The following is a 25,657-nucleotide window of genomic DNA, read 5'->3' as shown; positions in this document are numbered from 1 at the left end:
GAGAGGCAGGCAACGCCCGAGGGGACCTTGAGGTGTGCCACTCCAGCCAAGGAGCAGCCAGGTGGGCCTACCTGGCCAAAGCCCCTTGCGTGCAGAGCCTTGGGCAAATGACCCTCCAGGTGACCCCTTGCCCTGAGGCTAGCACTGTTCAGAGAGGGGTCAGCAGTAGTCCCCAAAGCAGCTATGGGCAGTGTTGGGGGTCTGCTCTAGCTTCAGGCAAGAGTCCACCTGCCCTGGCTTCCCCTCAGCTGCCACTTGGCTTAATGATCCTAGCCAAATGGACAGAGGCCCAACTGTTCAATCTTTAAAGCCTGGTTTGCCCACCCCAACCAAACTTCTTGCTGTGGTGAATGGCGAGGGAGCTGTCTCTGCCAGCCCAATTTCCCTTGGTGAGAGGGCAGGTGGCCTGGGCAGAACTCGCCTGGCCACTAAAGGGCAAACCGTGTGATATTCATCAACGGCCGAGGGTCCAAAAACCGTGCCTTGATGTGCTTCTGAGACCTTGAATTCCACCATCCAGCCTCGGAACGGCTGCAATGCAATGCCATGCTCCGGCTTTTTTCTGTGACTCTGACCTGCAATGAGGATTCTTCACCCCTTTGGCCCAGGGCTGCTGCGGCCTGGCCCCCACTCTTCAGTCCTCTACATCAGTGTTTCTCAAACTTGGCGACTTTAAGTCCTGTGGACTTCAACTCCCAGAATCGCTGGCTGGGGGATTCTGGGAGTTGAAGTCCACAGGACTTAAAGTCGCCAAGTTTGAGAAACACTGCTCTACATGGACGTCTGCCCACATTGCCAAGGCTGTTGCTTCTGCGAGCCATGGGACGCCTCAAGATAGGAGTCCATCGTGCAAAGGACTCGGTCCTGGAAATCTAGCCAGTTGCCCAGCCTATGGTGGGAGAGGCTGCGTGGTGAGCCTTCTGCCTTTGCTCAGAGCAAGCGAATCCTGCCAAACTGCCAGCTGCTTTTCCCTTAGAAGTGGGAAGCCCCCTCCCCCATCTCATTTGCCTTATATACAAATAAAAACCATCTTCCCCCCTTTCAGAGCAGGCTGGTGCTTCCCCCCCCCCACACACACACAGAACAGAAGACACACAGAGCTGGGGACCCAGTTAGCACCAGTTTAATGCAACACGTGATTCTGCCTTTTTTCCCCCATTCCCATAATTGCACCCGTAGCCAAGGCACAAGCTGCTGGAGGTGTCAAAACACCTTTGGAAACACAACTGGGGAGATCTTGCTATGGAAATGTTGGACAGGAACCATAGATTCTTTGGTGTGTAGGAAGCACAAAATAACAAGCCAGCAACTCAAGCATTTAATCACATAGCAACATGCCTCCAGAGCTAGCACTTGGGTTCCACCTGCGCTGAGGAGGGGCTGCTTGGGCAGAGCGGCTGCTCAGAGCAAGCCAGGCAGGGAGAGGGGCAGAAATGGGCAGGGAACAACCCTCTTCCTACCAACAAGTAGAGGGAGCTGCAGGTGGGAGACAGGGTGAGGAAGGGGAAGCTGGTGATTGCCAAGGTCCCCGCTTGCACTGAGCTCCTTCCCACGTGACGCAGAGTTGCTCAACATCCAGATGCTGGGCCTGCAGAGTCACTGGGCAAACTGACCTCTTTTCAGTGCGCATAAATGCGCCATGCTTTTACAGCCAACTCCCCACAAAAGGCTTTGGTCTCAAGCAAGCCAGAAATACCTGGGGGGAGGGGGGAGCAGGCAGCAGGAGGACAGGTTGGAGAAGACAAGGCGGATTCCCAAGATCTACCTGGGAAAAGCAGAAAGAGGCTGACCTGGGACTTTGGTCGCTGCCTCCCTGCGCCAGCTTCCAAAACGGTGGACTTGCACCCACTCCCAGGGCCCTCCCAGGACCAGCAGAGGCTAAAGCAGAAGCCAAGAGCAATTCCCAAGGGGCCTGTTGGGGATTATGGGCTGCCCTATCTGAGTGCTTTTCCAGAAGGTGCCAATGGGCAGGACTTCACATCCCCCAAAGCCCAGATTTCCCAAAAGAACAAAGGCTGGCTCAACTCTTCAGAGGAAGGATGGCAAGTCCCTCCTTAGGAGCCCAAGATGGGAAGGAATCAAAGGCCAAGTGGGCTGGGCCCCCGGCTTCAGCTTGGCCACCTTGTCTCCTCCTGGAGCCTTCAGGAGCTGCCGCCCCAGCTCTAGAGGCAGCAGGTTCAGAAGCTGCTCTGGAAAAACTGCGTCTCCCCCTTGGAGGGTTAGAGAGGAACAGGTCATCCTCCTTGTTGGGAGCCCAGACAGTGGGATTTTCACTCCTCTCCAGAATGCGATGGCAGCCCGGCCCGGGTCTTATTCCCCTTCCTCAAAGCGAGAACGGGCCATGGTGAGTTGCAGGCAGCCCCGCATTGCAGAGGTTAAGCCAGGCAGACTTGGCTTCCTGCACTGGGCCAAGGACAATGGAGAGGAAGAGGATGTGAGGGTCACAATAGCTATGGCAGGAGCCCAAGACATTCCTCTGCTGCGGAGACAGGAGAGGTAGGAAGAGAAGCCCTTGTTATCCAGTCCCTCCGCCCCCCAAGTTCTTGCCAGGGAATTTCAGCTTGAGGCCATGCTAGGAAGATGGAACGGAGACCCTCCCGTGGATAAATTAAGGCAGCCAGCTCGTAGCTCCTGAGAAAGGCAGGCTTGATGCCTGCTGTCCCTCCACCATTGCTGGCTTGGGGCTCTGACCACACCCCACTGCAAAGCTTTCCCAGGCCTGATCCTCACTTGCTGCAGGGGGCGTCTCCCGCGCGATCTCCCTGGCACAGATTTGCTGCTGGACAGGAGCAAGAGAAAGGCAAGGCGAGACCCGTGAAGTTGGCGGCGGCGGCTGCCGCTGCTCTCAGCCCGCTCTCCTCCACGGGAAGACTGAAGCAGCAGCCCCAGGGCTTAGTCGGGATACGGGCAGGACCCAACGAAGATGTGATGCCACTGGTAGGGCTCCTTGGGCCAAGGCAGGACTCTCCGGGGAAGCCGCTGTGGACACATGGGCTCTGAAACAGCCCGTGCCATGCTCTTGGCCACCCGGCCCTCGCCTGCCCCAGGTTCAGAGTTCACTTGGAAAGAAACTCTAACATAGCAACAGTGGAAAATAAATAACCTGCACCGGCAGAAAAGGCCCCTTTGAGGCTTGTAGGCACTTAAGGTGAGCAGCGGGTGGAGCTCAGAAAGTATTGTGAGCAGGAGACTTTGTCCAGGCGAGGCTGCGTGGCCCCTGGAAGGGAGAGGGTCTCCTCATCTGGCCAGCCGGGTAGTTTGTGGAGAGGCTGCCAGGACCCCTCCCTGCCTCCTCATTCCAGTGACGCAGGATTCCGTCTTTTCTTGATCCTAACTGCAGGGGGCCACAAAGGCACGTGGGTGACCCCTTCTTCCTTGGCCAGAGAGGGTAGGATGCAGCTCTTTGGCAAAAGGCATCGTCTCTTTCCGGAGGCCCTTCCGTTTGCAGCCAGCCCTCCCGCCAACCAGGGGGATCCCGGTTCTTTTAGGGCTTCCGGGGCCTCCGAGGCAGGCTCTCCCAGAGGCAACGCAGCTGCTCCTCACCCAGCTTGACCTTATCGTCCAGCTGCCGCTGCTGGATCGCCAGGGCGGACTTCATGCGCACAAAATGCTGGTAGTCTTCCAGTTGCTCGGGGGCCAGGCAGCGCGAGACGCTGGCAGAGACGAGCCGCTCCCGCTGAGCCACGTGCTCCTGCAGCTCCTTGGCATCCTCCAGCTGTGCTGTCAGCTGCCGCTTCTTCTCCAGGAGGGCCATCTTTGGGCAGGGGGCGGGTAGGGGAGAGGAGGAAGAGAGAGACCTGGTCAGTGCTGGCCACACCTGGGACCTCTTCAGGGAAGGAGTCCCAGGCTGGCTGCAGAGCCCAGGGCTGGATCTAAGAAACAGTACTGGAGTTCCTGCCAAGGCAGGGGGTGAGTGCGGGGGGGGGGGGGGGGGAGAAACTGCCTGCACCGCAAACTCCTGGCCTTACAGTTGCCAGGACTGGCACTGCCAAGGTCCCGGGGAAGCAGTGCTGTGCAGGCCAGAATGATACCCTTTGATGAATAGGAAGGCCAGCACTGTGGAAATGCCTAAAGGAAGAGTGGCATAGAGGCCTTTCTGGATGGAGCACCACCTTGTGCCCAGCAGGCCAGGAGCAAGACGCCGCCATTGTTTGGGCCTGGTGGTATCCCAGCACACATAGCTGGAGTGGCAACAGGGAGCAACGGAGGACCCAGGGCAGCTCAGGTCTGCCAGGGCGGGCCAGCCAGCCTGCCTCTGCTGTACCGTCAGCAGCCAGCACCCACCGCCACCCCAACCCCCTTGAGTACCCACCTTCTCCTCCTCCTCCTCTTCTTCCTCTTCCGCATTCAGGCCACTGAGGGCGTTCTCCACTCGGGCCAGCCTCCCGGACAGCGAGAGCAGCAGGTTGACCACCTTGTCCAAGTCGCCTATGACGAGCCGGAACTTCTCCAGGTCATGGGGCTTGCAGGCACCCTTGATGTAATTCTCCACCTCTCTGCCAAGGGCCGCGTTGGCGCTCAGGTCGTCCTGCAGGCTCTGCTGGGCCTCCTGCAGCACCTCCAGCTTCCGTCCGATGCTCTCGATCAGCTGCACCTGCAGAGCAGAGTGGTCAGGGCTGCCTGGGCAGAGCCAGGAGGAGTCGAGGGGATCGCAAAGGGGGTGTGTGTTTGTGGGGGAGACACGGTCCTCATTAAAGGCTGTCGGCCCAGCTGGGACTTCTTTAATTTTTTCCTTTCAAATTCATTCTTAAATATACATTCTTATAATTGTTATTTAACATTTGTCAATTCATATCATTCTTCCGCCTGTACATTTACATTTTCATACTTTCTTACTTCCCCTCCCCGATTCAATAATGTGTCATCCGAGTTATTTGTTTTGTGCTTTGTTCCTTTCTTTTTCTATTTGTATCTTTTTCCAAGCCAATCATAAAATTGCCCCCATGTCCTGTAGTACACCGATTCCTCTTTGTTCTTTATTCTCAATGTCAACCTATTCATTTCTGCACAATCTAATATCTTCTTTATTATCTCTCCTTCCGATGGGATTTGGTCTGCTTTCCAGTTTTGTGCAAATACAATTCTAGCTGCTGCTATTATTTGTACAATCAGATACGAGTCCTCTTTAGTATATTTCTCTGGTAGAATACCCAATAAGAATATCTCTGGCTTAAGTTCTATGGGCAGATGTATTCATTTTCTCTAACCGTGATTGTCCAGCTGGGACTTTGCAGATGCTCCCCCAAGACCACCAGCTCCCGGCACCCACATGGAGCCCAGGACCCCCCTAGCCAATGCCCTGCAACTTTGCTAGCCTTGAGCCAGTTCCAGGCCTCGGACTCTCAGGCTGAGCGATCTGCAGGCGGCAGCAAGCGGTTGGGCTGGGTGGGAGAAAGCTCACCTTCTTCTGAGCCAGGTCCTGGTCCGGCTCTTCTTCTGGAGAAGCTGCAGCCAACTCACAGCGATCCTTCATTTGGTTCAGCAGCTCAGCTTTCCCCGCCGACAGGTTGAGGTAAGTCAGGCAGGAGGGGGAAGGTTCCCCACCAGTGGCCGACTGGGGAGATTTCTGCTGCCTGCACAAAAGAACGCATGGGGGGGGGTACAAATTGGGGGTGGGAAGAGGTCTTATATCGTGGGGGGGGGGCACAGCATCCCTGTAAGGAAATGGAGGCTCCAGCAGCCCAGTTGCATCAGCCCATGTAATTCCTCTCATTGCTTTAGGGCAGCAACTTCCCTGCTTGCTCCCTCCCCCAATTTTCTAATCCCAGCAACCTGTGAGCAGGCTGATCCTTGGGCCAGGATCTCCAAAGGGAGCTTGGTGAAAGAACAGAGTTCCGGATTCAGTTCTCCTCAAGCCCAGTTCAGTGCTGCAGCCAGGCTGGCTCTCCTGTGACTTGCCCTTCTGGCTGGCACTGACGCTTCTGCATGTGACTCCCTCCCACCCACCCCAGTCTGCAAAACCTGACGGGGCCTACCTTTCAGGGCAGCTGGGACCCGTCCCCGGCAGTGACCAGTCCTGCCTTGGCCAGAGCGGGCAGCTACTTTCAGCAAAGAGGTCGCCCATCACCTCGGCTGCTGACCGGAGTCCGAAACCAGAGCTCAGCACTCCAGCCAGAGAGCGGTCTTTGCCCGCCACGTCTCTCATCAGCTCCTCCGAATTCAGGCGTGAGGGAGGTGGCCCTGATCTGTGACACTCCCCTGCAGCGTCCTGGGACACAGGCATGCCCTGTTGGGGATCTGGTGGGCACAGAATGTGTAAGCCAGCGGTGCTGCCCTCGAAACAGGCCCTGTGCTGTGCCCCAAAGGGAAGGGACTCACGCCAGGTAAGGGGCTGCTCTGAGGGGCTGCCGGTTGGCGTCTTCTGCTCCTTGACCTGGGGAGGATCCTCAGCAGCTGCCCCTTCCGAGGAACCGGCTGTCCTGTAAGCACAAAACCAACCCATCCCTTGTTAACCAACCGTTCCCTTGGCAGGCAGAGCTGGAGGGTGGCTGATTTCTACACAGGGCTTTTGCACCCTTCTCTGCCTGAAAAGGAAGAGGAGGGACAGGGAGCGCCTTCTCATTGGCACGGCTGCCACAGCCCCCCTTTCTTGCCCTCCCTGTGCCTCAAGTGGGCACATTAGACACTGGTGCCTATGCGGGAAGGGCCCAGCTTCCTGGGGACGCCCCTCTCAAACCTCCACCCTTCTGGGACCCAGGATAGTAGAAAGCAACGGAAGACCACTTGCCTCGATGGGGAATTCCGGTCACTCGTCTCAGCCATCAGCCACTCCCGGGTCCGGGGTGGCGACCCGTGGCAGTAATAGTGAGGGTTGTCTTGCTCGGGGAGGGAAGGAGCGCCAACGGGTCCTGCACCGGGCAGCCGCGGGCACTGCAGTTGTGCTCTGTTGTGCCACAGCTGCTCCCCAGGGAGGCTCTGAGAACGCTGCCTGGCCGCTTCGAAGCCCAGCTGGCCCGGGGCCCAAGAGTCCTCCACACGAAGGGGCCGGCAGGCTTGGGCAGGGAGAAGCTGTTGGTTTGAAGCCCGGGCTGTGCGGTATTTCTCCCAGTTGGGTGGGGGAGGGCGCGGAGGTGGGAGCCCCTTTCTCCTGGCTTGGCACGCTGGTGACTTGGGTGCCGTCTCCTGCGCCTCGGCCAACGGGGCTTCTCGCTGCTCCCTCGCAGAGACCCTGGCAGGTTCGGTGCAGAGGTGGCTCTCCGAATAGGCCCTTTCGCGCAAGGGGGGTTTGTGAGGTTCGCCGAGCCCCCCTTCCCAGCCCTTCTCCGTGACCCACTTTGGCTGCTCGCAGTCCCAGGGGAGGCTGTGCGTGGATGGGGCCCGGCAGAAAGGGGTCCCAGCCGGTTCAGTGCGCTCAAAGCAGGTCCAGAAGGGGCTGACCCTGGCGAAGGCCACCTTGTGCGGCAGGAGCTGACTGGAAAAAAGAGGAGGGGGCTGCAGACACGGTCGTGGGTGAGAGCTGCCTCCTCCCGCCCTCCGTGGGTGGGTGCTGCTCATCGAGGCACCCTTGCTCTCTTGAGGAGGGAACGAGGGTCTCTTAGCTGTTGGGGGCCACTAATTCTGCCCAAGGACACTCGTTTCCCTTGGTCAGACAGAAGCGGATTGATGGCAGCCAAACTGGGGGCTGCCTCAGAGCCACAAGTTGGCTCCCCCACCCCAGGCAGCCGCTTCTCAAAGGCAAGTGCCCAGTTGGTCTCCTTCCCCCACCAAGCAGGCCTGTGCTGGCCAATAGGGGAGACCGGCCCGGATGACCAGCGGCTCTCTCGCAGGGGATGCGTGTCAGGAAGGGTCACCCGCCTCTCAGGCCTTCACGTGGGGGTGAGGGAAGCGGGCACAGATCAGTGTTTTCCTTCACTGTTAATGAAAGGCTCTCAGACACACAAACACACACGCAAAGAGCAGGCAGCCCAGAATGCAAACCCAGCGGTTTCTTTAGGGGCAACTCCGCTTCTTTTCTCCCTGGCAAATCCTTACCTCACAGCGTGGCTGCTTGCTCTGCTCACAGCTGGGGGCTCCCATTCATCCGGGGGAAATTCCTGGGAGGCGGGAGAGAAGAGTGAGAGGAGGGGATGGAAGAGGCCACGGAGCCCCTTGAGCTCCTGCCCTCCTGGCCTGGGCAATCCGGGCAGCCTGTGAAAGCCCATCCCGGCAGCTGAGCTCCCCTCCCCCCTCCCCAAATGATGGGATGGGAAAATCCGACTTACCCCCTGAAAAGGCTTCCTTCCTTGCCTGGGACCCCCGTCCTCCATCAGCTTCTGCTGACCTGGGCAACAGCACTCACTGCGGCAGCTCCAGGAACAGGGGTGGCAATGGTGGGCATGGTGGCTGGGTGGCGGCACTGGCATGCTCCTCGAGCGCAGCACGGCACACTCGTCCTGAAAGCGGTAGGCGCAGGCCTCTCGGATGGCGCACGAGCAAGGGAGAGCCCACCAGTGCTCCGTCTCCACTCCGGGTCGAGCCAGGGACTTGCACAGCCTCAGAACCTCCGGCTGGAAGTCCTGGTAGACGGGAGGCGAAGGTGGGCACCGGTAGGACTGGTCCAGGGAGTGACGCCGGAAGTCCCCGTGCTCGTCGCTTCCCGGCTTCTCTGCCTCGGGGCTCCGTCTGCCCTCCAGCCTGCCCTGAGGAGAGCTGTAGGGCCCGGCGGGCAGCGGGTGGCTCGTCTCCTCAAAGAACCTCCGCCGATCAGCAAAAGGCAAGAGGCCGTCTTCCTCCAAGGGCAGCTGTGCGGACGGCCCTGGCTCGGACTCCTGAGGCTGGAGCTTGTGCTCCGGGGACCAGCGCCAGCGGCCACCTCCCCACCCTCCTCCACGGGCCGCTGGCAGAGGCTTCTCCTTGGGCATCCTCTGGGGGCTGCTCGGGGCTCTCTCCTCCCCAAACACGCTCAGCTCAGAGCCCCACCGCTTGGGGGGCCCAGCCAGTAGCCCAGAGGAGCCAAGGGGCCTGCCCTCCCCTAGGGGAGGAGGAGTTGGGGCAGGGGCCGCGGTGTGGGTGGGGGACTCCTCTGCCTGTGGGGCAGGCTCCTCTTCACACGCTGTCCCCCCGGGCCCTCTGGCCTTCTGCAGCTGTGCTTTCCGCCACTGGATCTCATTCCGCAGGTTGGTGGCGAAGCGGTCACTGCGCCGGCAGCTGTGTGCAGAGCGATGCTGGCCCTTCTGGGCAGCTGGGAGGCCCCTTTCAGCCTCTGGCAAAGGATCCACGCGGGAGGTTGCCTGGAAGCCTGGCTGGGGTATGCTGGCATTGCCAAACGCTGGCAGTGGCGGGGAACCAGCCAGGGTCGGTAGGGTGCTTGCCGTGCAAGGGCCCCGTGGGGAGGGGGACCCCTCTTCTGCAGTTGGGGGCGAATCCAGCTCTTCTGCCGGCTCGCAGGGCTTCTGGCCGCGGGGCTCCGGAGCCTGCCGGTCCTTCTGCTCCTTGTGCAGCGGAGACACAGTCCAGCGAGGAGCCTTCTGGCCACGGGAGACCTCCAAGGCCTGCAACTGGGCCACCAGCAGGTGTTCTGGGATGCTGTGGCGATGGCCGAAGGGCCCGGCCCAGCCAGCTTTCCAGGACGAAGGAGGCTCTGCACAGTTATTCAGCTCCACCTCGTGGCCCTTCCCTTCGGGGGGCTCTCCGGGGCTCTCAGCCAAAGACGAGGGGGAGGTTTGTGGGCTTCTCTTCATCCCAGGGTGGGGCTCTGTGTGGGAGCTCAGCAGGTAGTACTGGTCAGGGAACGGAGAGTCCTTCAGGGGGCCCGTGGTGGCCAACGGTCCCCCAGGCCCGTGGGGATCTCGGCCAGGGGCGCAGAGGGAGATGTCCGAGCTCCACCGATTCTCCGGACACAAAGCGCCTGCGTGGGTTGGGGCTCTTGGGTCTTCCAGCGGGGAGTTACACGCACGCAGGCTGTCTTGTCTCACAGGCGGGTGGGGAGGGGCAGCAGCCGTTCTGGAAGGGCCAGGAAGAGAGCCCGACTGGACACTGGAGGGCAACCGGACACCGGGGCCCACTGGCTCTCCTCCCGTCTGCAGGTATCGAGGCTCTGGCAGCTGGCCGGGCTGGGCGCCGTCCCCGGAGCCTGCCTCCTCAGGTCGCAGCGCAGAGTCGGAGGTGCTGGAGCTGGCCGAGAAGGAGCTGTAGGCAGAATCCCGCTTGCTTTGGTCCATGGCCTGGTCAATGGGGGACAAGCTGCCCTCATAGTAGGTATGGCTGGCCGGGTCCAGACTTTCCATGCTCCCCAGGGAGCTGTTCTTTTCTGTGGTGCAGTGGGGAGAGAGGGGGTTCCACGGCAAAGGCAGGTCACTGGGGGCGGGAAGAAAGGGGAGGCCCCCACGTCACAGGGGCAGGGTAGCCCTGCCTGGTGCCCCAACGCCCTCGGACCCACGGCGGCTTGCTTGATGGTGCAGCAGCAGCCCTTTCCACTGGCTCTCCACCCCCCACCACCCCGACTGTCGCGACTCCCCTCGACCCTCTGCCCCTCCCTCTCAGGACCCCCAGCCCCTTTTGCTCCCTGCCTGGATGTGGGAAGGGAGCATCCCACCATCCCCTGGGGCTCAGGCCAAGGAGGGCGACCTGAGGGGCCACCAAGGACCCAGCCCTTCCTGCCTGCCACTGAGGAGCAGCAGCAGCAGCCATGGCATCCTGGGCACGTCGGAATCCAAGCCTTCCCAGAGCTCCAGAGGAACCCTCCCCGTCCAGCCTCTGGCAGGCTGTAGCTCCCGCTGGAGAACCAGTGCCAACCGGGAGACGGGACGGGCTGGGGGTTCCGCACCGTAAAGAACCCACCCAGTGGTGAAATTCAATTTTTTTTTAACGACCAGTTCTGTGGGCAAGGCTTGGTGGGCGTTTTGTGGCTTGGTGGGCGTGGCAGGGGAAAGATATTACAAAATCTCCATTCCCACCCTGCTCTGGGGCGAGCTAGAGGTGGCATTTGCCGGTTCTCAGAACTACTCAAATTTTCTGCTACCGGTTCTCCAGAACCTGCTGGATTTCACCCCTGAACCCACCCCAATCCGGGAGATGCTGAGTAGGAGCAGCTCCTCCAAAGGAGAAGTCCCGCTCAAGCTCCTCGGGCTAAAGGCCCTGCCTGCCATGCCGCATCTCAGAGAGACTTGGCAGCTCCTCCTGCCTGCTTGGCAAGGAGCTGAAGCCAGCGCTCCTCTGGAGTATTTCTAGCGCTGGGTCGTAGGGAGGCTCCTTGGGGATGTTACCTAGTTTGGGTAATGAAATGTCTGCAAGGAAACAACCTCGCCCTGCTGGCAGCCTGCATGGTGCTGGGCCGGCCCCTTCCTGAGGGGACAAAAGGCAATCAAGGCCTCCCGGGGGAAATGGTGCCCAGTCAACTCCCGTTCTCTGCAGCCAGAGCTCTGGGAAGGAGCCAGCTGGGCAGAGAAGAGCTGCTAGGGCCCCACAAGCCCTGCAGGAAAGGCCTTTGGAGCTGGGTGGTCTCAGCCGGGACCCTTCCCCTCTTTCCAGCCGAGGCACAAAAGGCACGTGGGCCAACGGAGGCTGGTCGCCGCCTGCTTGCAGCCCCAACGGATCCGGCTGCGCTCTCTCCGCCCAAGAGGATGCCAAGGGGAAAGCCAGCTGTGCCCCCGAGAAGGGCCCCTTGCCCTCTGATGGAGAGGTCCCGCAGGGACAAAGTAACTGTCCCCCCCTCCCAGTCCCCTCGCCCTTCTTTCCTCTGGCACTCACCTCGTCTCGCAGCCCAAGTGCCAGGAGAGACTCAGGGGGTCAGCAGGAAAAGTCATGGCGGTGCCGTCAGTCCGGACTTCGGAGAGCTTGGCCAGATGCCATGAGTGGGGCCTGATGACGGGCACGTTCCTCCTTCCAGGCAAGGCAAAAGGAAAGAGTGAGGAGCAGGGAGAGCCCAGTGGGGCACAACACATGCTGGGTGAAGCCAGCTGCCCCTCTGCCCTGTGACCAAGCGGGCCCTTCCCAAGCCTCTCCTGGGCTCACCGAACTCCGAGCCTTTTCCTTCCCAGCCCCACCCAGCTGGAGGGCTTCCCCCCCTCCCTGAAAGACTAGTTGCACTGTGCAGCGGAGGAGGCAAGCCAAGACCGTGCCCCATAACACCAAGGTGCCTGGCGGCCACCCGCTTCAACCTCCTCCCCAGTTCCTGCCAGCCAAGCCGAAGGACATTAACGGAAGACACTTGGGGACGCTCAGGTGGGAACCTCGGGGCTCGTTTTGGGTTGGTGCCACCGAGGCTGAGGCACTCTGGCAAGGCAGGGCCAGCCTGTGGGAAGAGCCCCCTGGGGCAGGACAGAGTGGAGGAGGAGGGTAGGGGAAGGGCCCCCCGCCTGGCCTGGACACAGTAATCGTGTCATGAACCAAGCAGTTACCAAAGGAGACCCCATAGGGGGGGCATCAGCAGGAGCCGTGTGCCCCCGTCTGCTGTCCACCCAAAAGCTGAGTCCCACGCCCTGGGGGGGACGGGGACCTAGGCTTTTCATTGCCATCGTCCCCCCCCCACAAAACAACCCCCAAAGCCATGCACAATCAGACATGGAAAGCAGAGCCCTGCACCCCCTCCCTCTGAAAGTTCAATAACACACCTGTCCTGGGCAATTCTTTCGGAGGTCTGCTTGGCAAGGCAGCTGTGCCCAAGATCCAGCCCAGCCCAGCCCAACCGGCCATGGCAGGCAGCTGAGAGGGACTGAAAGCAGCCGGCCCAGCAGGGAGGGGTTCCTGCCTCCTCCAGGCTCCTGGAGCCAGTTCCCATCCTCACCTCCTCCCAGCCAGGAAGCGGTGAGGAAGTGATGTCCAAGCAGATAATTTTGCTGGCAGCGACAGTATCAGAAGCTGAGACCCCAGGGAAGGGGCTTCCTGCCTCTTGGAGCGGCCCCTTCCCTCCCCTCAGGGCAGGGAGGGGGGGGGGGAAGGAAGCCTCTCTTCCTCAGGGCTCCCATCCCCTGGGCCACCTGCCTCCTAGGAGAGAAGTGGGTGGGCGGGGATCTGCTGGGTGGGGAGGGCAAGCCCCTTGCCTGGCCTGGCAGGGGGAGAGGGGGAATTCCAGGAAGCCTCTTGCCGAAAGCTTCCAGCTGAGCTTCAGGGCTGCCCCCCCCCTCCCCACCCACCCACAGGAAGTGGCTGGGACAAAATACAGGAAGGATGAGATCATTGCCAGCTCAGTTTAGGGGCAAAGATGAAGCAGGAGACGCTGTGGGGCCATAGGCATAACCCCTGCAGCCCCACTGCAAAGGGCAAGGAGCTCTTCCAGTGAAGTTTACAAATAGCGGCCTGGAGAGGTGCCAAAAGAGACTCCCCCACCCATGCTCCACTGCAAGACAGACCAGTTATTCGGTGGGGGGGGAGGGTCCTCCATGATGCTCAGGCCACAACCATCAGGTTTTCTGGCTCTCCCCCCAAAAGAAGAAAAACAAAACCTTTTCAACCCGCCTGACTCCAGAATCCCAAACCGATTCAGATCTACAGGAGAGACTGTGGGGCAGGCAGGAGCTTTACTCAACCTACTGCAGCCCCCCGCCCCTCCCGGGGCCCACTTTACCCCGGGCCAGCTCCACTCCCACAAAGAAGGGGGCTGCATACAAGCCACCTGGCCTTCTGCCTGGAGTAGCCTAAAGGGGCATCTGATCAGGACACACTGAAACCCCAGAAGGGGATCTCAGCTCTTCCTCCTTCCAGGACAAGCCCTGCACCCACAGGCCACTCCAATGACAGGCAGACTGGGGGGAGCGGGGGGGGGGAGAGAGGCAGGAGAGGAACAATGGAGGAATCTAAGAGTTCTTTAAAAAAAACATCTCTACTCAAGGCAAAAAGGGCTTCGCATAGCCTTTGCCAACTCAAATCCGTGTGCAGTCCCAAATTCTTGCCACAGGATGGCAGCTGCAGTCAAACTCATGGAGCTCCTGCACACACACACAACACACACACACACCCCAAGATGGAAATCTGTGGAAGCAGCAGCGCCTTGCAGGCTGGATTGCAGCCCAACTGGATGGCAGCGAGAACAGCGCCCCCCAGCCCCAGAGGAAAGCCATGCGCCACACAGGAAGAGCTCTTCCCTGGCAGGAGAGGCCAATATGGGCAGTAGCCTTCTGGTGTGTGTGTGTGTGTGTTTTGTTCTCACCTCCGGATGATCATCTTGAGTGTGCGGTAGGAGCCCTTGATCAGGATGAGGGCTTCCTGCCGAGAGCCGTAGAGCGGAGTGCCGTTGATATTCACCAGCTCATCGCCGGAGCGCATCTTCTGCGAGAGGGCCGCCTTCCCCCCATCCTCCACCTGGAAGGGTAGAGACAAGGTGGGAAGGATCACCTGCCAGCCACCGCAGGACAACGGCCGAGCTCACAGCAAAAACATCCAAGCAACAGGAAATGATTTCCATCAGCTCTCGCTCTCCAGTAGAGGGGGATTGCTGCAGTCCCCTCGTGCAGGGGGGAGAAGGGTCCCTCCCACTCACCAAAGGAGATCCACCGTGGAGGCAGCAGCCGGAGGATCCCCCCCTGCAGGATCAGCTCCCACAAAGAGTGGCTTGAGGGTTGGTGTCGCTGCAGGCGCCAGCCAGTGCCCCGTGCCCCGAGACCAAACCAGAGCTGAGGCCCAAGCAGAGAGAGAGAGAGAGAGAGAGGGAGGGAGGGAGGGAGGGAGGGATGGGCAGCCCTTCCCTGATGGTCACACGGTCTGCAGAGAAAGGGCAGGGGCTCCCTGCGCTCTGACTGAAGAAGAGCCAGTTGTGCTGGCCACAGGACGCGGGGGAGCCCACAAGGCCTGGGCACGTGGCTGGGAAAGAGCCACACCCAGTGGCCGGGAGGAGGTAACTCCTCACAGAGCTCTTGTGCCAGCTTCAGGCAAAGTGGCTGGCCAGTCTCAGAGACGGACCACGGGAAGGGACCTTCAAGAGGTTCCACGCTGCAGCCTTCTGCCTTGGGTGCACCCGAGACTTCTAGCAGGGAAGGGCCTGGTTTTCAGAGGGTCTAGGCACCCACCACCCGCTCACATCTGAGAAGCACTGGCTGGAGAACTGGGAATCCCAGTTAGGAAGCCGGATTGGTTCTTCCAAAGGCAAAGCATGGAGACCAGCTTGTGGGCTGAGCTAATGAGAGTCCCAGATGGGAGGAGCTTCTCTTCATTCCTCCTGGGGGCTTTATCTCCCACCCTGAAGCCAGGTGGTTGCAATCCCAGCAGAGAGCTGAGGCCTGATGTTTGTCCCGCTCAGTTCTCCGGGAGTCCAAAATAACATTTAGCTTCTCTGCACAGACAGAGGAAAGTTGCCTTGCCCTACGCAAGGGGACGTCAAGAGAGGAAATGGGAATCCTTGGAGGGGGGAGGGGATAAGAGCCCACCTCCGCACTCCTCCCTCCCTCTCTTGCAGCCCCAGCAAAGGCAGCTTCCTTCTGCATCAGGGAAGCAACCTGCAAATTCGGCCCAGAAGCCCCAAGGCTTGCCCTCCTCCTCTCCCTCCAGCCCCCCCCCCCAGGGAAAGGCCAGCATTGGTCAGGGAGCTCAGCTGGAGAGGCCTGCCCTGCCTCTGGACCTCAAGAAAGCTGAGAGAGAGGCAGCCTTGGGTCCAGTGGGAGAAGGGAAGTTTGCCTGCACAAAGCATTCCTTGTTCCTGCTCAGGATTTTGCCAGACGGAAGAAAGGGTCACTATTCCCTGGTCGGGAATCAGACCTAGCGGGAGTATTCTTTGCGGGGGGGGGGGGGGGAGCAAGCTCCCCCAAAGGCCCCCACTCCAGACTGTCCAGACCTCTGGACCCAAGTGAGGCATGCTAGAACAGGACCGCTGCAATGTGGCCCAGGCGTTGCAGAGGAGCGAGCATGAATATGCCAGCGCAGAGCGTAGGCAACGGTGGATGCCAGCCATCTGCGCAGAGCAGCCCCCAGGTTGGCACAGGGACGGAAAGAGAGCGTGGAGAAGAAGCAGGCTTCATGGACTCCCAGGCAGAAAAGTTCTTGGTCTGGAGCCCCTGCAGGACCCCTTCTGGAATGATGGAGCCCTTCCCAGGAGGGTTGGGGGCAGCCGGGGAGACGACACAGCCCCCTCCCCTCCCCCTAGTTGAAGTTGACTAGTTCTTCCCCAGAGCCTCCCAGCCCAGGGGAGCCACCCAGCTGCCTGTCAGGAGTTCCAGCCCTGCCAGCATCCAAGGGCAGTTAATCATTCATTCGTTGCCTTGGGGCCGTTACTGCTCAGCACCGGCTTTGGGGCTCCCTCCGGGGGAAGCCCGGCAGGCGGCTCACGACGGGAGCGGCTCAGCTGCCTTTCCTTGGGGAAACACCCCCCCCCCCAAGAGGCTCCTGGGGAAATTCCCGCGGAGGGGAGGGGCTGACCCCCAGGATGGCAGCCGCCACGAGGAACCGCCCCCCCTCCAGCGCCGCTTCCCCCCGACTGGGTGGCCGGGGACCCGCGACTCCTCCGCCCTAAGGTGGGCTAGCCCTAAGAGGCCTCGCCTGGCTCCGGGCTTTTCGCTGCGCCCAGCCGTCTTACAGGGAGGCGGCTCGGGCATCCCTCCTCTCGGGAGAGCCCCGCATCAGACGCCGCCACCCCCTCCTGCTCCGCCCACCCGAGGGCCAAGCGCGGCTCTTCGTGCCCAGGAGCCCCGCAGCAACTGGCCAACCGCGGAGGGGGGGTGAGAGTCGTCGGGGTTCTCCCGGCGGGGAGGGGGGGGGTCTCCTCGGAGTTCTGGCCGAGCCCAGCCGCCCCCCCCCCCGTCCCCTCCGCTCAGTGCTTTGCTTCAGCCCAGCCGGAGGCGGAGAGGGCGGGGAGGGCACGTGGCGGGCCGCCGGGGGAGGGCGAGCAACGCCCAGGCAGCGAGGGGGAGAGGCGGCTGGGCGGGAAGGCGGACTCCAGGCAGGCAGGCAGACAAAGAACCGCGGCTCGCGCCGGACCTCCCCGCGCAGGCAGCGGCGCCGCGGGGCGGAGGGGAGCCGGCGGCCCGGACTCACCTTGGAGACGATGAGCGGCTCGCCGTGCTCCAGCCCGCCCCGCAGGGTGAAGCCCCAGGGCGCCCCGCCAGCCAGCTGCACGTGCAGGTATTGGAAGGAGACCAGGAGGCGGCTCGCCAGCTTGGCCTGCTGCGAGGACGGCTCGGGTTGGAGTTGTCCCGACGGCCGCTCCATGGCCCCAGTCCCCGGGCCCGGGCCTGACCCGCGGCGGCGCTCGGCATCGACGGGACGCGCTGGCTCTGCCTGCTGGAGGGCGGACCGGCAGGCGCCCCCGGTGGGCGTGTCGCGGGCGAGCGGAGGCGGCCGGCCGGCCGGGCCTGGTCCGGATCCTGCAACGCCCCGGCCGAGGCGCGCCCCCAGCAGCGCAGCCGCTCCGCCTCCTCCGCTGCTTTGGCTGCTTTGGCGCGCGGGCTCCTGCGCTGGGCGGGGGCGGGGGGTGAGGAGCCCGAGCCGGCCCGGTTTCAAGGAGTCCCCAGCGGGCGCCTCCTCACCTCCCTGCCCGCCCAAGAAGTGGAGCACGGAGGCCTTGGGACGGGAGCCGAGGAGCCGGCTTGGGGATGGAGCTGTGCCCGCCGAGCCGATCCCCTCTGCCCCCTCCCGTGCCCAGTAGCGCTTTTTCAGGCGCCTCGAGGCCGAGGGAGGAAGTTGGTTCTCCGGATCCAGGCCGACATTACTTTGCCCCCTTCAAGTGCACCTACCTCCAAGTAGCGTGGTTTGCTGGTGCAGGAGAGTGCCCCTGGGTTGGCGCTGAGCGCTAAAAACTGGTTTTGCCACCCAGTCTGCCCCCTCAGTTGCAGCGCTGCCAACTTCCTTTCAGCAGAAGGAGTCGCGTTTGGGCATCCCCAGAATGCTCCTTTGTTCCCAACTGCTTCAGAAAAGGTGCCACCCCTTGGCTCAGAGAAACACCATAGCCCAGGGCATTGGCAAGCAGGGCATGCCTCCACATTGGTGTGGAGGAGGAGAAAATATGCTGTCAATTGCAAAGTCTCCAGTAGCCTTCAGTGCAAGAGGGCCTGAGGGGGCGGGGGGGGGCAGTGCTTTGGAACCGCAAGGCAGAGGCAACAGTCCCTCTCCTGGAGCTTTGGGCAGTGCCCAGATTGGCTCCATCCCTCTGTCCTGGAGCTGCTTCCTACAAGCCTCAGGCGCCCTTTGCGTACAATCTCAACATGCATGTTTACCTGGTAAAACTTTTTATTTTTTCGTTTTCATAACATATATACTATTACATAGCCAGCATCGTTTTGTATTATTAAATGTTTGCATCAATTCATCTTACCATCAACTCCCAAAAACAATCATTGGCTCTTCTGCTCTCCATACACCATATTTGTACCTTATCCATCACTTTCTTCTCCCTCTCTCTCCTTCCCCTCTCTACTTCCTTTCTTCCCTCTGTCATCCTTCCCTACTCTACTTCCCCTTCCTCCCTCCTTCTCCTCTCCCTCCCTTTCCACTCCATTTCTCTCCTCCTCTTCCCCCCTCCTTACCCTCTCTTCTATTCCTCTCTTCTTCCCTTACCTCTCTCCTTTTCTTCCCACTCTTCATCTCATTTACTTGGTGTATTTCAGCTTCTGAGCCAGCTCCATTTTATGTCGATGGTATTTATAGTTCCTTTTCAATATACAGATTTAATTTTAACATATAGTCTCCCTCAACATTCAAGAATGGACGCTAAAAGTAGTAAATCTAGCAGAGATAGCCAAAATTACAGCATATTTGAAGGACCATTCGGATGAGAAGTATAAGTTGGAATGGAGAAGATGGATTGACTATATTCAAAATAAATATCGGACTAAAAAATTTCAATTAGCTTATGAGTGAAGGCACAAAGAATGTTAAAATTTACCTAAAATTAGCTTAACAAAAGGGGAATTAAAGCACAAGAGGAGGTAGGATGTCAAAATCAGTTAGCTTATGTTAGCGTATGATTGTTAAATGTTTATACCCTGTATTTTGCTCTGGGGGGGAGGGAGGGTTGGAGGGTGGGAAGGGGAAGGGGTAATACTTGTAAAACTTATTAAAACTTTTAATTAAAAAAAAATGCTTGCGGGTGACCGAACCAAGTGAGCAGGGCAGCAATTGCTGGGGGAGGGCTCTGCAAACCAACCTCAGCCCCCTTCTCACTGCCTCCCTGTGCTGAGAAAGTTACAGCTGCCCTCCTTCTCTTGAAAACTCCTTTGACTCCTCTTCCCAAGGGTGAGGAAGCCCTTTATCCAGAATGGGTGGGGGAGAGAATTCATCAGCTGGGGGTGCAAGGCAGCAAGGCGTTTGCAGGGAGAGCCAGCCCACCATCTGGGGCCATTTTGCTTTGGCTGGTGTAGGCAGAGCCCTAACAGCTGGCTCTCTCTCAGATCTTTCTCGCCTGCTTTCAAGGGAGCTTTAGGATCATCCTGATGAGATCCCTGCCTGGCAGAGACCTTTCCTCAGGCTGGCTGCTCCCTTGGAGAACTCCTCCAGGGCATTGGGTGGCCTGGGGAAGGTCAGCCTGAGCTGATGGCTGTGGCCAAAATCCAGGGCAGTGAGGGGAGGGAATCTTGCCAGTCATTTCACCAGGTTCTGCTGTGACCAATTTGAGCTGATCTTTAGGGGTCCCAAAGACTTTGTGGGCTGCAACGGCTGAGCGTTTCTCGGCTGATCTATGGAGAAGCTGGAGTGGTGGACATCTGTGCAATGTTTTTTCAGGCATATAATTGACTTCATGCCTCCTTAAGAGGCATGGAGTTTGTCTATGTACATAAGAGGATTAGACACATACTTGAGAGCAAGTTTCTGCATTGTTGTTTGTGCTGGGAAGGAGCTTGGCTGAGCACCAAAAATCCCCCACCCCACCCCCCGCCTTGCAGAACCCATTGGCAAGTTGGCAAGGATGTGCTTTATGTTAAAAACAGGAAGTTTACAAAATGACTGGGAAGCCCAGAACTCTGGACTTTGGAGTCCCTCTAGCCTCCAAAGATTCAGTGGTGGGGAGGAAATCACTTCCTGTTGCCCCTGCAGGATGAGCGACTTGGCTGCCAGTCCCTTTTGATGCCCTGGTGGGGTGCCTCCGCTCCCCCTCCTCTTTGACACGAATTCTTTCTCTGGGCAGCCCCCGTTTTGGCCAGGGCTGTTCAGAGCCACCCCCAAGCAAGGCTCCGGGGTGGTTGAGATGAATCCTGGATGGAGCTCAACTGCCTGACTTCTTTGGGTCCAGAGCAACTTCCCCCTGGAGAGCCTTTGGAAACAAAGCAGCAGCAGCCCTGCCCAGACCCCATTGGCTCCGGCCTCCAGCAGCCGGAGAATCAGCTTCTGGCAGCCTCAGGTGGAAGGAGAGGCACTTGGAGAAAGAGGGGAGCAGCCCTGCTACCCCCAAAAGGAGCCACTTCTGGGCTGCTGTGGAAGACAGAATCCCAAGCTCTGGAGCCAGGTTGCTGTCCCAGTCGGGAACAGAGGCTCTCTAGTTGCTAGCTCAGCCTGCCCCCTCCCCTCGAATTTTGGGTCCGACCCAAAGGCGGAAAGACACTCCCTGCCCGGGAATGCAATGCTGGTGCCAGGGGTGGATGGGGCGGGAAGGACTGTGCCATTGGAGCCGAGGGGGGAAAGCTTCAGTCTGCCTTCGAAGGGCCAAAAGTATATAACTTTAATTGTATACCTTTGAAGGGTTAAGGTAAAGGGAAAGGTTCCCCTCGCACATATGTGCTAGTTGTTCCCAACTTTAGGGGGCGGTGCTTACCTCCATTTCAAAGCCGAAGAGCTAGCGCTGCCCGAAGATGTCTCCATGGTCATGTGGCTGGCATGACTAAATGCCGAAGGCTCACGGAACGCTGTTAGCTTCCCACCAAAGGTGGTTCCTATTTTTCTACTTGCATTTTACATGCTTTTGAACTGATAGGTTGGCAGAAGCTGGGACAAGTAGCAGGAGCTCACTTCATTACGCGGCGCTAGGGATTCGAACTGCCAAACTGTTCAGTATAAGGCCTAAATACATAATGAATTTATTTAGGCCTAAATAAACAATGAATTATCATTGCCCGTGGTTTGTGCAGGGTAGTTTTTAATCACCCTGCAGAAGCCAACACTGAAAACAAGTCATGAAAAGGTGCCACTTCACTCAGATTTATATACAGAAAACGCACAAAAGTGCCACCTTCTTCACCAAGCCAGCAAAAAAACTCTGCACAAAATGATAAAAAGGCTTATTGTTTTTCGGCATCATGTTTTGAGGATCAAAGTGTGCTTAGCTGAAGTTGCAGAAGTTGGGGGAGGATGGAGAGGGAAGAGGCCAGCTAGCACAAAATAATTTATTCTGGGTTTCCAATAAAGAAGATGAATAGAAGCCTGGCAGACTGGACTACAAGGGCATTGATTCCAGGCAGCTGGGCCAGTGAAATCAGCCCCTCTGCACGCAAGCCAGGACCCTCGGCCTTTCTGCATCTGCTGATTCCCGCGAGGCCTTCAGAGCTGTGGCTGAGCCCTGCAAAGTGGGATTGGGCCCCACGATCGGAGAGCCAGCGCCAGCAAAGGCAGCCCCGGGAAGACGCGGCTCCCCTTCTTGAGTGGGTCAAGAATGGCGATCGGCTGTCATCGCAAGTGTCGGCCACAAGGGGGAGCCGGAAACGGCTCGAGGAACGGGGCGCTTTCCAGATGTGCCTGGCCTCCAAATCCCAGAGTTCCCTCTTGGGCAGCTGAGCATAACTTCCCATTCCTGCTCTGGGCTTGATGCGGGAGGAAGGCGCTGCTTTACAATCAGCCAGAAGGGCCGCCTTTCCCGAGGCTTTACTCTGCGGTAGAGCGGCAGCGGCTTCCGTGGCCCGAGCGGCCGGTGTTTCTCTCCAAGGGAAAGGCCGTCGAGCCAAGCCAGGGAGACGCTCCGAGGGGAGGAGCGGCGCCTCGCCCACCTGCCTCCACCCCCAGCCCGCAAGCAAGAGCCCCCGGCCCTTTAAGGGCCGCCTTTAAACGGAGCCCCCGGCGGCGGCGCGCTGCTTCTTCGCCTGGCGCAGCTCTTTTGCTCCGCGAAGCCGCCCCGGCTGCCCCACCCGCTGGCCTGGCTGCGGCCGCTCCGGGAGCCTAGCATGTGACTGCGGGGGTGAGGCTCGCCCGCATCCCTGCTTTCCCCCCACCCCGGGAGGCGATGCTCCCCTTGGGCTCCCCGGCTCCTGCCTTGTGAGCCCGCGCCTCAGCGCAGCCGGAGGGCCGGCATGGCGGGGCTGAAGCCGTGGAGCGCCGCTCTCCTCCTGGCCCTGCTCTCCCCTCTGGCGCAACCGCTGGAAGGCGCCAGGGAAGCGCTGGAGCCACAGGCGGCCGCCGCCTCCGGGGCCCCTTCCCTGCCGCTCATCCGAACGCTCCTGAGCCAGGCGCCCCCCAGATCCTGGCTCCCCGGGCGAAGCCGGAGGCGAGCCAGCGGGCAGCCGCTGCGCTACATGCGGAACCTCTACCGGAGCGTGGCGGATCGGGACGGCCGGCCCCGCGGGGACGAGCGGCTCTCCAGCAACACGATCCGCCTGGTCCGGCCCACGGCCAAGGCCCGCCAGGCTGGGGCAGGTGAGCTGGGGCCGGGACTCTCTCCGGGGCCGCCTGCTCGACGTTACTGACCGGTCGAAGGGCGTGGCAGTCGGCAAGCCCTGGGGGAGGCCGAGGGACGCGTGCTGGCCTTCAGCTCACTCTCGAGGAGGCAGCTGGCCAGAGGAGCCCCAGCCGGTCGGGGTGGGGCAGCTGCCCGGGCAGCAGGGACGTTGCCAGTCTGCAGCTCAGACTGCCCGCCCTGCCTAGGGTTGCCCTGCTCTGGCCAATTACCTCCAAGCGGGAAGGAGCTTTCCTTGGGCAAGCGTTCCTGCACCGCCCTCTGCATGCGGGCATGAGCTGCACATCTGTCTCGCACCCAGGAATCTTTTGGAACGGGGCTCTTTCACCAGTCCTTATTCCGAAGGCTCTCACTCCCCCAGGCCGAGGGCTGGTAGCCTCTCGAAGGCCTTCAGAGTTGGGGCGGGGCAGGGGTGGGGGCTCAGCACGTCCTGGGGTGAAAGCAGCTTCTATGATTTTTTTAAAATTGTGAATGCCCTAAAAGTGGCATGCAGCCCACGCCCATTGGGGAGTTGGATTAGCGGCATTGCAGAATAATGGGCGGGGGCTCTTCTTTAGTAAGGCTGGGGGGCAGGGGGGGGTAAGGAGGGCTATTGGGCAGGGCAGCTTCTCCTGCTCCAATTCTGACCCCTTCTTTGTACCAGCAGGCCCCTGGTTCATCTGGGCCCTTGACTACCACCTGGAAGTGCAAGCGCCAGCCCAGCGCCTGGTCAGAGCCGTTGCCGTCTATGTTCAGCGCCCATCCTCACCTCACGGCCCCCTCTGGTGCACGGCCACCCCGCTCCCTGGTGGAAGCTCCCTGCCGCAGGTGACGGTCAGCCCGGCTTTGCTGAAGAATTCCACCGCCGCACCTGCTGGGGACAGCTGGGTGGAGCTGGATCTCTCCGCGCACCTCCAGCCGTGGTCCTGGGCTGGCCAGAACAGCCACCTGCTCCGCCTGCATCACGCCTGCGCCTTCCTGGAATGGGCCTGGGGCTCTCCCCGCGGGCCTGGTGAGCGAAACCCCCCCTCCCTGGAGGATCCTTTCTTGCTGCTCTACCTCAACGACACTTGGAAGTCCCACCAGGCCCCCGTGCGAGGGGAGCTCCCCCAAAGCTCTGCCATTGTCCACAGGATGCGCCGGGCTGAGAAACTGGACCCCGACCAGCCCCGCAACAGCCGCCGCCCCCCCAGCACCAAGCAGAACGAGTGTGCCCTCTTCCCCCTCCGTGTGACTTTTCGCCAGCTGGGCTGGGACCACTGGATCATCGCCCCCCACTCGTACCGGCCTCAGTACTGCAAGGGAGCGTGCCCCCGTGTCCTGCGCTACGGCTACAACTCCCCCAACCACGCCATCGTCCAGAACCTGATCAACGAGTTTGTGGACCCAAACATCCCTCGCCCGTCCTGCGTGCCCTACGAGTACAGCCCCGTGGGCGTCCTCATGATTGAGCCGAATAACAACATCCTGTTCAAGGTGTATGAGGACATGATTGCTAAGTCCTGCACCTGCCGGTGAGCAGCCTCCCTCGTCTCTGGCAACAAGCTGCCTCCTTCCCTGGGCCGCCTCCTCCTCCTCCGCTCGCTCCCACCCACCGCCTCACCGAGAGAGAATCCAGATTTTAAGGTACTTGGCAACTTTTCCACTTGGATCCAAGACCCTTCTTTCCCAGGGGCACAGAGGACTAGCACCTTGGTTGGGCTGTTTTACAAAACGATTTTTATGCACAGGTTGGCAAATTCTCCTCCCCTTCCTTTTTTTTTTTTAACTCCTGGAATGATTTCACCCTGCCAGAGCTTGGTGGAGGACAGGTGAAGGAATCGCAGCTGGCACTCCTGGGAAGGGCTGCGGTGAAGCAGGTGGGTCCACAGGAGGCAGGAGATGAGAAGATCGGCTGTCCTGGGGTTTTGCTGAGGCCCGAAAGATCCCTCTGGTTTCCCTCAACAGCCATTGTCTCGTTGCCCGACTGCCTGCAGGAGCATCTTTATGCCGGGAGCCACTGTCCCCTTTGGCCTGGCAGGGTGGCTGTATTCGCAAGTCCAGCCTGAAAAAGAAAAGGGTGTACGGATGTTCCAGCCACAGGTTTCTCCCTCCCCCCCCCACCAGAAGCCCTTTTCTCCCCTCCCCCCAGCCAGTGCCCCCTCCTCCAGCAAGAACTGTGTGGTCTCTGGACTACTTGAATCCCCCTTTTCTGTTCCTGCTGCTTAAGGGGTGCTGCTGCGTGGCCAGTTCTTTGCTCTGCTGCCCCTACCTCTCACTCTGCAAATAAAGGCACACACACATACACCTGCAATCCTGGGAGATGTCAAGCAGGGAATTCCTGAAAGAATTTGAAAAGGAGACCTTGGGGTGGGGGAAGAGCCCCCTGGAGGTGCTCTGATCCCTGAGAAAGCTGTTCTGGGAGCAAAGGGGACTTTTAAACCAAGGGAGAGGGGCGTTTAGGCGTGTGGCTGCATCGTAGTGGGTTGGGGCCCTGCCCAGGAGAGGTGGCTTTTGGGGGCTTAGTTGGTTGGGCCTTCCCTGGCAGCTGCCTCCTCCCCTCCCGTCCTAGGCTCAGTGGAGTCTTGGCCGGAGGGAGCTCCTGCCTTGGCCTCGTGCCTTGGCCTTGTCATGCACTGGAAGATGGAGCAGGCCTCCACAGCCCCGTGCTTCTGTGGCCTTGTCCGTGGTTGTCTTCCTCTTCACCCTTACTTGTTTGCACTTGTCGCCTACCTAGCCAGAAAAAAAAACTGCCATAACTTGGGAAAACTTTCTATTTATTAAATGGTGTATTTAAATGAGATCCTGCAATAAATGTAATTTCTCTTTTGCTAAAGACGAATGAGGCCTCTGATTTGGGGGAAGAAGGGAAAATTGGGTGCTGGACAAAAAAAGGGGGAGGAGCCCAGACTAGCCCATCTGACCCCCAATTCTGCTCCCACACCAGGCGGTTGTTGCATCTGCAGCACAGAATCAGCCATTCCCCAACTCGTGGCTAGTAGCTACTTCTCTGCGGCCACCCGGGCAGCCCGAGCTCTTGCCATCAGTTGCTGTTCCTCTCTTCCCAACAAGGATGATCTGGGGCAAAGCAGGAATCGGTGCAAAAGGGTAACAACACATCCTGCCCAGCATCTTTCCAACTGGCAACTGGGTGCAATTGGTGGTGGTGGTGGGGGAGCAATTCCAACTCCCCAATAATGGCAGTCCCTACTTTGCAGTCCTAGCTGGAATGGGCATCATGCCAACCCCCAAGGAGAGGAGTTG

The 25,657-nt window shown here is 59.8% G+C and overlaps 2 protein-coding genes across 5 annotated transcripts; one reads left to right on the top strand and one right to left on the bottom strand.

The window, feature by feature from the left end:
* Positions 1 to 1,101: 1,101 nt before the first annotated feature.
* SHROOM4 (shroom family member 4) lies at positions 1,102 to 17,890 on the bottom strand. Of its 3 annotated transcripts, XM_081964196.1 has the most exons (11): positions 16,879 to 17,552; positions 14,066 to 14,217; positions 11,668 to 11,799; positions 8,202 to 10,275; positions 7,972 to 8,033; positions 6,728 to 7,411; positions 6,319 to 6,419; positions 5,976 to 6,237; positions 5,402 to 5,573; positions 4,313 to 4,594; positions 1,102 to 3,754 (listed from the first exon to the last, which is right to left on the bottom strand). In XM_081964196.1, the coding sequence occupies exons 1-11, from the start codon at positions 17,050 to 17,052 to the stop codon at positions 3,485 to 3,487; spliced, it is 4,365 nt and encodes a 1,454-aa protein (XP_081820322.1). In that variant the 5' UTR covers positions 17,053 to 17,552; the 3' UTR covers positions 1,102 to 3,484. The 3 variants fall into 3 exon arrangements, with proteins under 3 accessions (XP_081820322.1, XP_081820323.1, XP_081820321.1); XM_081964197.1 differs by lacking the exon at positions 16,879 to 17,552 and adding an exon at positions 17,577 to 17,890 and having other exon boundaries at positions 5,976 to 6,419; XM_081964195.1 differs by having other exon boundaries at positions 5,976 to 6,419.
* Positions 17,891 to 21,491: 3,601 nt separating this feature from the next.
* Positions 21,492 to 25,229, top strand: BMP15 (bone morphogenetic protein 15). Of its 2 annotated transcripts, none has more exons than XM_081964253.1 (2): positions 21,492 to 22,395; positions 23,079 to 25,229. In XM_081964253.1, exons 1-2 carry the CDS (start codon positions 22,053 to 22,055, stop codon positions 23,930 to 23,932), a joined length of 1,197 nt encoding a protein of 398 aa, XP_081820379.1. In that variant the 5' UTR covers positions 21,492 to 22,052; the 3' UTR covers positions 23,933 to 25,229. The 2 variants fall into 2 exon arrangements, with proteins under 2 accessions (XP_081820379.1, XP_081820380.1); XM_081964254.1 differs by having other exon boundaries at positions 21,493 to 22,395; positions 23,082 to 25,229.
* The last annotated feature ends 428 nt before the right edge of the window (positions 25,230 to 25,657 follow it).

This window comes from Natrix helvetica (assembly GCF_964273705.1).
Source record: "Natrix helvetica genome assembly, chromosome: 11".
Classification (NCBI taxonomy): Eukaryota; Metazoa; Chordata; class Lepidosauria; order Squamata; family Natricidae; genus Natrix; species Natrix helvetica.
This window is presented reverse-complemented; position numbering and strand designations above follow the sequence as displayed.

Bases quoted from the DNA above. Each gene is read 5' to 3' on its own strand.
- SHROOM4 (XM_081964195.1), bottom strand. From the start codon at position 17,052: ATGGAGCGGCCGTCGGGACAACTCCAACCCGAGCCGTCCTCGCAGCAG. The intron at 14,218-16,878 runs GTGAGTCCGGGC...CTACCCTTCCAG, and splicing joins AGCCGCTCATCGTCTCCAAG to GTGGAGGATGGGGGGAAGGC. The intron at 11,800-14,065 runs GTGAGAACAAAA...CTTGCCTGGAAG, and splicing joins CTCAAGATGATCATCCGGAG to GAGGAACGTGCCCGTCATCA.
- BMP15 (XM_081964253.1), top strand. From the start codon at position 22,053: ATGGCGGGGCTGAAGCCGTGGAGCGCCGCTCTCCTCCTGGCCCTGCTC. The intron at 22,396-23,078 runs GTGAGCTGGGGC...TCTTTGTACCAG, and splicing joins GGCCCGCCAGGCTGGGGCAG to CAGGCCCCTGGTTCATCTGG.